The sequence below is a fragment of the Musa acuminata genome, chromosome BXJ1-8 (assembly GCF_036884655.1).
Source record: "Musa acuminata AAA Group cultivar baxijiao chromosome BXJ1-8, Cavendish_Baxijiao_AAA, whole genome shotgun sequence".
NCBI classification, from domain to species: Eukaryota; Viridiplantae; Streptophyta; class Magnoliopsida; order Zingiberales; family Musaceae; genus Musa; species Musa acuminata.
In genome coordinates, this window is record NC_088334.1 from 3,544,263 (window position 1) to 3,555,489 (window position 11,227).

The window sequence follows — 11,227 nt, forward strand, 5'->3', positions numbered from 1 at the left end:
TTTTGCAGATTGTGATTCTTTTCGTTTGTTGTCTACCGGGGAATACTGTTCAACGAGTCTCTTATTGGGGGGTCTCCGGGAACACTGAGGCGCATCGATCGCACGTTGAGTCAATCACAGGTCGCGGGATTCGCGACCTCTGATTCTTTCTTTTTCTTCACCTCATGTATTATGATTCGTGTACAGATGATGCATATGGACGGTGGTGATCTGGAAATAATGGGAACGAGGACAAAACTGACATTTCCAAATGTGGGTTTCGTATGCCCTAATCTAAAGGCGTTGTCGAAAGGATCGGGGTGACACGACTGCACGTGCAGTGCTCGGGCCGAGGCGCGACGGCCACCGGCTACTCCCGGTCATCCCCTGCCCTCTTCCTTCCTCCCAAGTTCCCAGGCCAAACTTTTATGCCTCTCGAGACCTCTCTGTCTCTGTCTCTCTCTTGCTCTCTCTTTTTCTCCGCATAAAAGGAGAGGAAGGAGGGGGAGGGGGAGGGGGAGGGAGAGAGAGAGAGAGAGAGAGAGAGCAGAGCAGTCTGCAGAGTGTCTCCTCTTTTCAAAATCTCTTTTTTATGATATGTTAATCTTTAATCTCGTCTCTCTGTTCTGTGCCTCTTTATCTGCTTCTTGGTCATCACAAGGTTGTGTTAGATCTCTCACTGTCACTCTCACTCTCACTCTCACTCTCGCTCGCCTCCCTCCCGTACCTCCCGCTCGCAGATCTCTAACGTGATCTTTTGGACTCTAAAGGTGTCAAGTTGTTTTCTTTCTCTGTGTTTTGGAGTTCTTCGTTGGGGGAGGTTTAGTGTAGATCTCCCTCCCTCCCTCTTTTTTGCTCTCCCCTTTTATCTTCTGATCTGGGCCTTTGCTCGCGTATGATTTCGCCTTTTTAGTGACCTCTGGTGAAGGCAGCGTGTGTCTGAGAGGGACAGAGAGAGAGAGAGAGAGAGAGCTTTAGCGGGGGAGGGAGAGAGGGGGCTTTTGGGGGGGTTCAAAGAAGGGGCGGAGCTCGATCATAAGTCCATTATGCTGGTTATGATGACGGATTGCTTCCTTTTGACCGGCGCCATTGAAGGCTCCCCCAGATTGCAGCGTCCAACGTCGCCTAGCGCAGAGCAAAAGCGAGCTCTCAACACCGATCCTGTCTTCTTCTCTTGTTTCGGCTTCTAGCCTCCTGCCACCTCTCTTTCCTCTCTTCTTCTTCTTCTCGCTTAGAAATCGAATCTTGGGATCTAAAGTTGGGTTCTTTGAGGCTCCGAACAATGCCGCAGTACCAGCAGCAGGCTTCATGGAGGCTGGAGGGCGGGGGGCAGATCATAGATCTGGAGACCGCTATCAAAGATGGGATCTTGGGCGGCGGCGGCGGGGGCCTCCCTGCAGGGAAAGATGGGACCTTGGGAGCCACCGCGGAGAAGCTCGACCTCAAGAAGATGATCGAGGAGCTCGACTCGGCGGCGCCCGAGGACGTGCCGTCGGTGTTCATCTGCCCCATCTCCCTCGAGCCTATGGTGGATCCCGTCACGCTCTGCACCGGCCAGACCTACGAGCGCGCCAACATCCTCAAGTGGTTTTCCTTGGGGCACCTCACCTGCCCAACCACCATGCAGGAGCTGTGGGACGACGCCGTCACCCCCAACCGAACCCTCCACCAGCTGATCAACGCCTGGTTCTCGCAGCGTTACCTCCTACTGAAGAAGAGATCCGAGGACGTCCAGGGCCGGGCCGCCGAGCTCGTCCAAAGCCTAAAGAAGGTCAAGGGGCAGGCCAGAGTCCAGGCCCTCAAGGATCTCCAGAAGATCGTCGTCGCCCACCCCTCCGTCAAGAAGACCGTCGCCGACTCCGGCGGCGTGTCACTCCTTTCTTCTCTCCTCGGCCCGTTCACCTCCCACGCCGTTGGCTCCGAGGTGATCGCCATTCTCGTCAATCTTTGCCTGGATTCAGATGCCAAGACCAGTTTGATGCAGCCGGCAAGGATCTCACTCGTGGTAGACATGCTGAATGAGGGGACGATCGATACCAAGATCAATTGCACGAGGTTCATCGAAATGCTGATGGAGGAGAAGAGTTTCCGGTGGGAGGTGGTGTCGAGCTTGAGCCTTTTGGTGGCATTGCTGAGATTGGTGAAGGACAAGCGACACCCAAATGGCATGGCGGCGGGTCTCAGCTTGCTCAAGGCTATATGCTCTCACGAGCAAGTCCGGAGCTTGATTGTGAGCGTCGGAGCGGTTCCGCAGCTCGTCGAGCTATTGCCCAACCTGAGTCCCGAGTGCTCGGAGCCGGCATGGCACATCTTGGATGATCTCTCGACGACACCCGAAGGCCTGTTGGCGCTGAAAGATTGTCCTCAGACCATTCCCAACGCAGTGAGGCTTCTGATGAGGGTGTCTGAAGCTTGTACTCAATATGCATTGTCGATACTGTGGGCCGTCTGCAAGCTCGCTCCCGACGAATGCGCCTCTCTCGCCGTGGAGGCCGGTTTGGCTGCCAAACTGCTGCTTGTCATCCAGAGCGGCTGCAGTCCTGAGCTCAAGCAACGGGCCGCCGAGCTATTGAAGCTCTGCAGTCTTAATTACACGACGACCCTATTCATCTCGAAGTGCAAGCTAACGAGGACGATCCAATGACCGAAAGACCATCGCTGCTTTTGCTTGGGTTGCTCTAACTGGCGAAGCTTGACTACGATCGTGGCGACCAAGAGGCTGTGTCTACTGAGAACAGGGAGGTATATGAGCTGTTGTCTCTTGTGTACAGCATCTATACTTGTAATTCTCATTCTTCATAAGTGAAGAAGCATCTAAAAAGCGGATGATTGGCGGCGAAGAGCGTAGCTGGTGTGGATTTGGATCCACTGCTCGATGATGTAGAGGTTGTCGTCCTCAATAATCCGGTGAGGTTATTGTAGTGTTTCCCCCGTGATTAGTTTTCAGAATGTGGTCTGCAAGAGCTTGTAAATCTTCTTCCTGTAATTGTTGAAACCGCGAGAATTCATACTGCAAATTTGGTTTCACCGATCGAATCATTCGGTCTCATCCTCGTTTTGATTGTATTATCCCATAAATCAAGTGAAATTTCAGCAGAATTTGTTTACGGTCAACTCTTTCTGTTGGTCGATGCGTGCTGTTAGAATCTGAAACCCAGAATCTATTCCGCCGAACACATCAAAGCATGGAGTCTTGCTGTTGAAGTGACACATCTTGATGCAGGTGCTCCTACTTTTTTGCGCTGCCATGACCATTGACCGGTGCAGTCATCAAAATACCATTGTGCTCCCTGCCAACAGGACCTTCCCATTCCATCGACCTATCAAATCGAGAAGCCGTTCATGTGGACAGTGAGGAGACCTTCTACCGGGGTGTGCCACCATAAGAAAAAGGAGGACAAGACTGGAGATCGGGAGGCGTGGGGTGGCTCGATGATCGGTCATTCGACCACACACACGCAGGCTGCTGGGTGGACCTTCATCCCCGCAGGCCATTTCCAAGCTTTTGAGTTGGATGGCTCTTTGGGCGTTCCGCAGCTCTGACCCATCTGACATGCCCAAAGCTCACAGTGCTGCAGCACGGCATGAATGATGATGGCTCACTTGGTGCATTAATTCTTCTCTTTATCTGAGTCATTCCCGGATCGATTTACTTCTCTTTTAATCAGGTGAAGAAGAAGAAGAAGAAGAAGGAGGGGATGGAGATAAGGATGATCCAGTAGATGATGGCGATGGTGAATCCCATTCAATTATGCGCCTGATGACACTGTCGTCCTCTGCTGTTTGCTTTGGCTGCATACGAGGCAGAGTCATAGGCTGTGAACTCCATGGGTCTGCTGCGGCCCCCATGGCGAATTGAGAGTGCAGAGTCTTTTCAGGACATGGGGGCCATGTGGCCACCTGTGGCTGTTCCCCCCCGCAAGCCAAGCCATCGGCCATGGCGGTAAGAAATTGGATACGAAGGAATGCCACTCAGGTGTGAGATGAAGAAGCCCCGACAGTCCATGACGAAGCAGGTGGGGGAACCCAACCCTTTCCAACGGGTTGCTTGTGGAACAATTCAGGCAGCTTCTCCGGTTCATCTTTTCTGTGTCTTATATGGTTAACCTAACCCAGCTTTATATATTATGAATGAATATTTTAGATTTATTATGTTAATCGTTCTGTCTATCAATCATATAAACAAGTTTAATGGGATCTCTTTTTTGATCGCCCTGCACAACCGATGAAGCAAGCTGGAAGCATGGGCCTATCACTGTACCGACGGCGGCCATAATTAGGCCATATATACTATGAGTGGAGTGGATCACCTGTGGCCATATATACCACTATCAAGCTGCCGATTGGAATAGAATAAATGTACACGAATCATATCGAAGATTGGTACGGCCGGGCCGGCCATAGCGAGGCCACGAGCTGTATCGAGATGCATGGATGTCGCATTTCATGATCTGATGGACCCGAAGTTGCTCGAGAGCCGCTCGATGTGCGACCACAGCAGACTTCCAAGGGAGCTTCCGATGGAGGTCATGATTCTGCTTCTGTCTCCGTCAACCGACGACGTCGACAACGAAGGCGACAGTGTGGTGCTGCTACTTGTGCTGCAATTGCTTTTGGCGCAGCCCCATCCTCCCGCACGCACTACTAGAGTGACGCTCTCGCCCAGTTCCTCCCTCACCGCCTTCATGCTCTTCGGGTCCACATTGCCGCCGCCCGAAGCGTCCGTCACGTAGAACGTCCCCACCGCCCTCTCCCCTCGCGTCGCGCACTCTGCCATCGTCAGTGACAGCCCGTTCTCCCTGAGCACCCTGGTGATGTCCGACAGCAGGCCCCGCCGGTCCCTTGTGCTTATGTCCAGCCTCAATCCCTGCAGTCAAAGCGTCGGCATCCGTCAATTCCTCGGAACAGAAACGTTTGCGTTTGCATCAAGAGAACCCAGCTCACATGACAGGCTCTACGCTCCACGGCGGCCACCAAGCACCGGCTGACCTTTTGCCTCTCGCTCTCCGTATCCAGAGTGCACCCGTCCATGCGCCGGACGTAGTATTCCTGAATCAAGCGACACCATCAGGACCAGATCGAGCAACAAGGCGGCGACGTGCGGATGATGATGGAGTTCCACCTGCACGGCGAGCGGTCCGCGTGACCCGACGGCGGCGTGGTACACCACGTACTTCATGTCGGTCAGCGTGCACACCGTGTCGAAGAGGAGTTTGGGGCGGTCCCTGCTCTGTATGTTGACCACCGTGTACCCTCTCTCCTTCCAGATGTCGATGGATGCCCGTGTCCTCATCACCGTTGATGACGACGACGACGGAGACCACAAGAAAAGTACGTTGTCCCTCCTCGCTTCGAGGTTGGCGTCGGCGAACTGGTCGCCATTCGCAGGAGGCGGCGGCGGCCCGGTCTCGTAATCCCCCTCCTCGTACATCAGCTGGTGGAGACGCCTCTCCATGTGCACGCGGCCGGGCATCGGTCCCGAGACCATCACCCGCCGTCGCTCGCCGGGCTCATGGTGGGCCCCGACCACACTATCGACCTGCTGTTCGACGTGAGCCAGCCGGTCAGCGTCGGCGATGGGCCTGCGAGTGGGCTCGTCGATCACATAGAGAATGACAGCGGCGCAAGAATTATGGGTCCACGCCTGGGCGCAGGCCACGTGGCAATGGAGCTCGGCGAGGACGGCGGCGATTTCGGAGAGGAGGCCGGGCCGGTCTGTGGCCGTGATCTCGACGGCAGCGTGCTCCGATGCCAGCTGGCCGGGACCCACCAACTTCCCGAGGCAGGTCGTCACTTCGTCCGCGCTCCGAGCCCCCTTCTGCCCGCTCACCAGCGACTGATCTCACCACAACAGAAATGGATATCATCAAATCATCCCGAAGAAGAAGAAGAGACGGCGGCTGAGTTCGTTTTCGTTACCTGCTGGATATAGCGGATGAGGTCGGGATCCGTTAGCTTGTTACCGAGCCGGTCCCCTACGTGAAACACTGTCATACGCACAACGTGTGCTTAGATCTCTTAAACCGGAAGTGGAAATGGGGGGAAGCAAGAAACAGACCATCCATGAGCCAGCCGCCGTCGGACGAAATGTAGGACTTGGAGATTACGAGGTCGAGGTCGGTGAGGAGCTGGACCATCTCTAAAAGGATCCCGTTCCTGTTGGCGCTGTCCACCTGCGACGCAAAGCAGCCATCGTCGATAAGCTAAACAAGCAGGCTCTCGAGGACGCATTCGCTCTGGCAAAGCCCACCCCTCCTTTCCTTTTGGGCACGGACGAGGAGCGGTGACGCGGTCACCGATGCTACTCTATAGCTCCTGTCGTCTCTCTTCACTGCGCACCGCAGCGGCCGCGGTTTTGGCGTCCACCACCGGAAAAGGTCACGTTATTTATACCATTGCATTTACTGCAATTTTCTTTGCCTTCTCCTTTTCCTACTTGAAACCGTGGGTGGGAGGGGAGAAAGAGATAGAAAGGAGAGGTGAGACCTTGACGAGTGTGCAGTCCTCGCATGCCTCGTTGTCGATGCAAACCCTGCCACCGACAAGGACGACCACCATAACTTCAGTTCAGCATTCACAAGACGATCAACTGAAGAATAACAAACAGACGAGTAGGAGTTTTACCGAGGGTTGATCCTCTCGACGAGGAAATCGAAGTCAGGGTCGAAGTACGGCGCGCTCCCTCTGCCTTCCATCGCTCGCTCGCTCGCAAGGCGGAAGGATCAGGACTGATTGCAACCACGTATCTTGCCGGATCACCTGAAGCAAGGGGTGAAGCGAGGATCGATTCGCATTCAATCTGGTGCCGAGAATCCAAGGAAAAGATTACGAGAGGCGGAGCCGTGTGATGTACCTATCCTTCAAATTGCCGTCGGTGGAGCGGTGTAAAGAGAAAGGTAAGATAAGGGAAAAGGAAAGAGGAGGATGAACTCGGGGACAAACCCCTACTCTTACTTCGTTTGGGGAGTCCGATCGGTGATGGCATTCATGGCAGCCTTGCATGTGTTCATCCACACACGTAGATGGATGGACAGGCGGTGGAGCGTAAGAGGAGGAACGCAGAGGAGAGGGAGGGAGGGATGTCGAGAGAAGGTTGGGAAACAGAGGCATGCTGAGAGGGTGGGACTCCAGCGACATGTGCCACGTCTGCAGGCCTCGAGCGTCACGTGTCGAGTCGTCGCCGCGAGATGAATCGGACACGTGCGATTTGACGAGGCAACTCCCCACGCCACGTTCATGCGGTAACAAGACTCCACTCCTCTTGTCGTTATATACGAATCCATGAAATGAAAGTTATATGCGTAACATTGCCTCAATCCTTACCGACCCCAAATACAAAAAGCCAACTATTATATTTATTAATCTCTCACTCTAAAAATGTTTTTTTTTTCTCTAATCATTCTCCATATTTTCATAAAATAATTTATTTAGAAATTATTAAATCTACCATCTACCTATGGGCTCCACCAATTAATGTCCAAGAACTACTCACATACCAGTGGGTACGACGCTCTACTGTTACAACGTGGGGCCCGGCCCGGTGGGGCCCAGGACATGTGAGGCGAGCGAGTCACAGGAAGGAAACGTCGGGTGGGACGTACGCATTTATAGACTAAAAATGACTGACGGGTCTGACTTGTACCTCGTGATTTGTGACGGAGATGACTCCAATTGGACCCACCCGGAACTTGTGACGTGGTTTCTTAATGGAAAGATCGGCTGACCCAATTAAAATAATGAGGACACGATGGAACACACACAGTTGACGGCGACGGATAGCCTATCAGAGCTTTACAGCTACGACGAACCGAGTCTTCTTCCCCGAGTAGACGGAAAAGATGGCGAAGATACCACCGTGGAACGGTCTTCCTTTTCCCGTGTCATCGGAAGCATATCCTCTCCCCATTCAGATATTTCAGGCCTTTACCGCTGCCCAAAAAGGAAAACACAACAATAAGAAACCCTAAAGCCCCAATTCCCCATCCATTCGCAGGAGAGGCAAACACCCCCCCCCCCCCCCCCCTCCTCATGGCGCTCCAATTCGCCTCCGTTCTCGATTTCTCAAGGCGACGCCGGCGTTGGCTCCTCCTCGCCGCAGCCGTCGGCGTCTCCGGCTACGGCGCCTACCGGTTTTACCACCTTCCCGCCGTCTCCCGCAAGCGGAAGCAGATCGCGAAGCTCGTCGGCGCAATCGTCTCCTCGTCCGACTCCGTATCGTCCGCCGCCGAGGTCCTCGGGCTCGTCTCTTCCGACCTGAATCGGTTTCTCCGATCGGATGCCGATGAGATTCCCGCCAGCCTCAGACAAATGGCCAAGATCGCCCGGTCGGAAGAGTTCTCCGGGTCGGTCTCTAGGGTTTCGGAAGCTGTCGCGGTCGGTATGGTTCGAGGGTTCAGTTCCGCCTCGAACCACGGAGAAAAGAACGAGTCCGCGTTGAGTAGCTTCTCCGACCGCTTCTTTGAGAAGCTCTTCTCCCCCGCGGGTTCTGGATTCGCTTCCGTGGTGGTCGGCAGCTTCGCGAGGAACTTGGTGATAGGCTTCTATTCCAAAGGAGAGGCTGGTGGTGATGAATCGGTTGATCGGGCGGACAAGGCAGCCGTCCCAGAGTGGTTCCGTTTGCTTTCCTGTGATGATTCTAGGAAGCTCATTGCGGATTTCATTCAGCGATTCGTGAGCACTGCTGTCACAGTCTACCTTGAGAAGACGATGACGATAAATGCCTACGATCAGATCTTCTCCGGCTTTACGAACCCCAAGCACGAGGCGAAGGTGAAGGATATCTTGGTTTCGGTTTGCAATGGGGCTGTTGAAACCCTGGTCAGTACTTCCCATCGAGTGATGACCAATCGAGGCCTATCGACCCCCTCGGTGGACAGAGCAGGTGGTGTTGCACAGGAAGGGGAATGGGATAAAAATTATCGTGACAAAACCAGTTCCTTGGATGAGAATGAAGCTAACAGCAGTGCTGGCTGGGTCGACCGAGTCTCTTCGACATTAGCAGTTCCCAGTAACAGGAGGCTGGTTCTCGATGTCACAGGCAGAGTGACATTTGAGACTGTGAGGTCTTTTCTTGATTTCCTATCATGGAAATTGTGTGATTCTGCCAGGAGAGGTGTTAAGGTTGCTCGCGAGGAAGTGGTGGAAAGGGCTGTTGAGGTTGTGAGGTATGTCAGTGCCAAATCGGTGGCCTTATTCACTATATGTCTCACCTTGTGCTTGCAGTTATGTGTTGGAACAAGACTCTTGACACCAGTTTAAGTTTCTTGTGATTGTAACATCATTTTAGCCTATGTAACTGAAGCATGTAAGAATCACTGCTCTAATAATGCTTGCAAACAGAACATGTTTCTATAAAAAAAAATGATATTGATATGGTTTTTTTCGCTGCAGTTCATGACATTTCTCTTACCAAAATTGTTGGTCATTATATCAAAGAGTTTCTTTGTTGGTATTCTGCATTAGATCATAATAGCTTGAAAGATTTTCACCTCCTAATATAGTTATACGGTGTACCAACAGAAGGAAAACTTTCTCCTGTTTTACTCCATAAATATACAGTTGTTATTTATTGTGCTTGCTGGGAGTTTGCATTGGAACTGTTTGCATTCTTAAGAACAATTTATGCAAAAGTGATGGTAAGGTATTCAACAAAATCTAATTTTGTATCCTTTTTCTATTATATTTTTGTGGATTTCTAGGTTTGCTGCATTATATAAGAGCCTTATTTTCTTTTGGTAGTCTGTTCTTATAGTATTTCAACTTTCCATGAGGAAGCAGCAACTTCTGAGCTAGCTTGGTTCTGTTGTTGATTTTAACTTTAGTTTATATGTGTTTCTGTTTGATTTATTTTTAACAAGGCTGGGATAGCCTCTGTCCCCTTCTGAAAAATCATATCAAGCAACCGATTCTGCAAACTTATATTCGAAGCGTTTGCATAAAGTAATAGAGTCTGAACAAGTTTTGTTGCCCAATAATCTCCTCTCTTAAGTTTTATTTTTAGAAATTTGAAACTATAAGAGTTTTATTTGTCTATATGTTGCAACATGTTTCAATTATTTCTTTGTAATTAGCAGGATGTTCTCTTTTCTATTGGTTTGTGCTATGGCAATGCTTAACTAAGGAGAGTCATGTACAAATTGATTCTGTCATATCAGCTGCCTGCTTGGTTTACTTCCATTAGATACTCCATATGCAAGAAGTGGTGATCTGTATGGGGGAATCATTAAGAAGTGTGACCGGCATGATGGTGTCATTTTTCTCTTCTTTTGCTTTATGTATTTTGCATTATGCTGCCATGTGCTCTTTTTTCATTATTTTTTCTTTTGGACCAATTCTCAATAGTTTTGGTTGTTTTTTTCTTGATTGTCAACAGTGTTTTTTTGGGGTCAGTTCTTTCTAGTTTTGGTTGGTTTTTCTTGATGACAACAGTGTTTTTTGTGGGGTCAATTCTCTCTAGTTTTGGTTGGTTTTTCTTGACTGTCAACGGCGTGTCATAATTTCTCAGAAGGAACTATCTTGAACATAAACAGTTAAAAGTGTTCATATCTTCACTTTGACAATGAACTGCAAGTCGATTAAACTCATGTTAGGTCAGATGCTTTTGGCATCCATTTTTAGTAGAAATACACTCATCTCTGTGTTATAACTCATGGGTGCCCGGGATGATAGAAAATCCTGCCACAATACTGAAGAAAAGATGTGTTGGTAAAGCATGGTTATTTTTTCGATATAGCGTGCCATTCTTTTCGGTCGGCTGTCATGTGCCACTTACTATTAGTTTAACGATGCTTGCAACATATTTTCTGCTTGTGTTTACGATACCAAGTTCTTTTTCTGATCGGTCTCATTGGTCTTGGAACTCTCTTATGTTCCGCTTAAGAGAGTGATTGATTATTCAAGAGTCGTGTAAAAGTTTCAGAGGTCAGTGATGGCAGGTTATAATTATGTTGAATTGATTTTGATGATTTATACACAGAGAAGCACATTACTCTCAGAAACCTTTGAGAACAATGAAGTAGACTACTCTAAAGAGAAGGATGACTTTGCTATGAGGAAGTCTTTGAGTTTTGGTGTGATTCAGCAAGGAGAATGCCACATTCTTCTCTCAATCAGTCCCACTCCTCTTTAGGAGATTGAAGATTCTGAAGCTAGTGATTTGAAGTTTGTAGGCTTCTTTCTCTGTACAACCTCCTCTTTCCAAGGGAAGAACAAATCCTTTGCAGGCCAGCTCCTAAACTCATGGTAGAAG

General features: G+C 50.5%; 3 protein-coding genes across 3 annotated transcripts; 2 read left to right on the forward strand and 1 right to left on the reverse strand.

Moving 5' to 3' along the window:
* The first annotated feature begins 973 nt into the window (after nt 1-973).
* Nucleotides 974-3,093, forward strand: LOC135680712 (U-box domain-containing protein 30-like). The gene has a single exon (XM_065194852.1). The coding sequence runs from the start codon at nt 1,262-1,264 to the stop codon at nt 2,621-2,623; it is 1,362 nt and encodes a 453-aa protein (XP_065050924.1). The 5' UTR covers nt 974-1,261; the 3' UTR covers nt 2,624-3,093.
* Nucleotides 3,094-4,347: 1,254 nt separating this feature from the next.
* On the reverse strand, nt 4,348-6,794 carry LOC103993822 (ACT domain-containing protein ACR1-like). Its single transcript, XM_009414018.3, has 7 exons — nt 6,604-6,794; nt 6,466-6,511; nt 6,038-6,152; nt 5,899-5,966; nt 5,102-5,815; nt 4,924-5,028; nt 4,348-4,846 (listed from the first exon to the last, which is right to left on the reverse strand). Exons 1-7 carry the CDS (start codon nt 6,672-6,674, stop codon nt 4,424-4,426), a joined length of 1,542 nt encoding a protein of 513 aa, XP_009412293.2. The 5' UTR covers nt 6,675-6,794; the 3' UTR covers nt 4,348-4,423.
* Nucleotides 6,795-7,887: 1,093 nt separating this feature from the next.
* On the forward strand, nt 7,888-9,373 carry LOC135680714 (protein PHLOEM PROTEIN 2-LIKE A10-like). The gene has a single exon (XM_065194855.1). It carries the CDS (start codon nt 8,008-8,010, stop codon nt 9,235-9,237), a length of 1,230 nt encoding a protein of 409 aa, XP_065050927.1. The 5' UTR covers nt 7,888-8,007; the 3' UTR covers nt 9,238-9,373.
* The last annotated feature ends 1,854 nt before the right edge of the window (nt 9,374-11,227 follow it).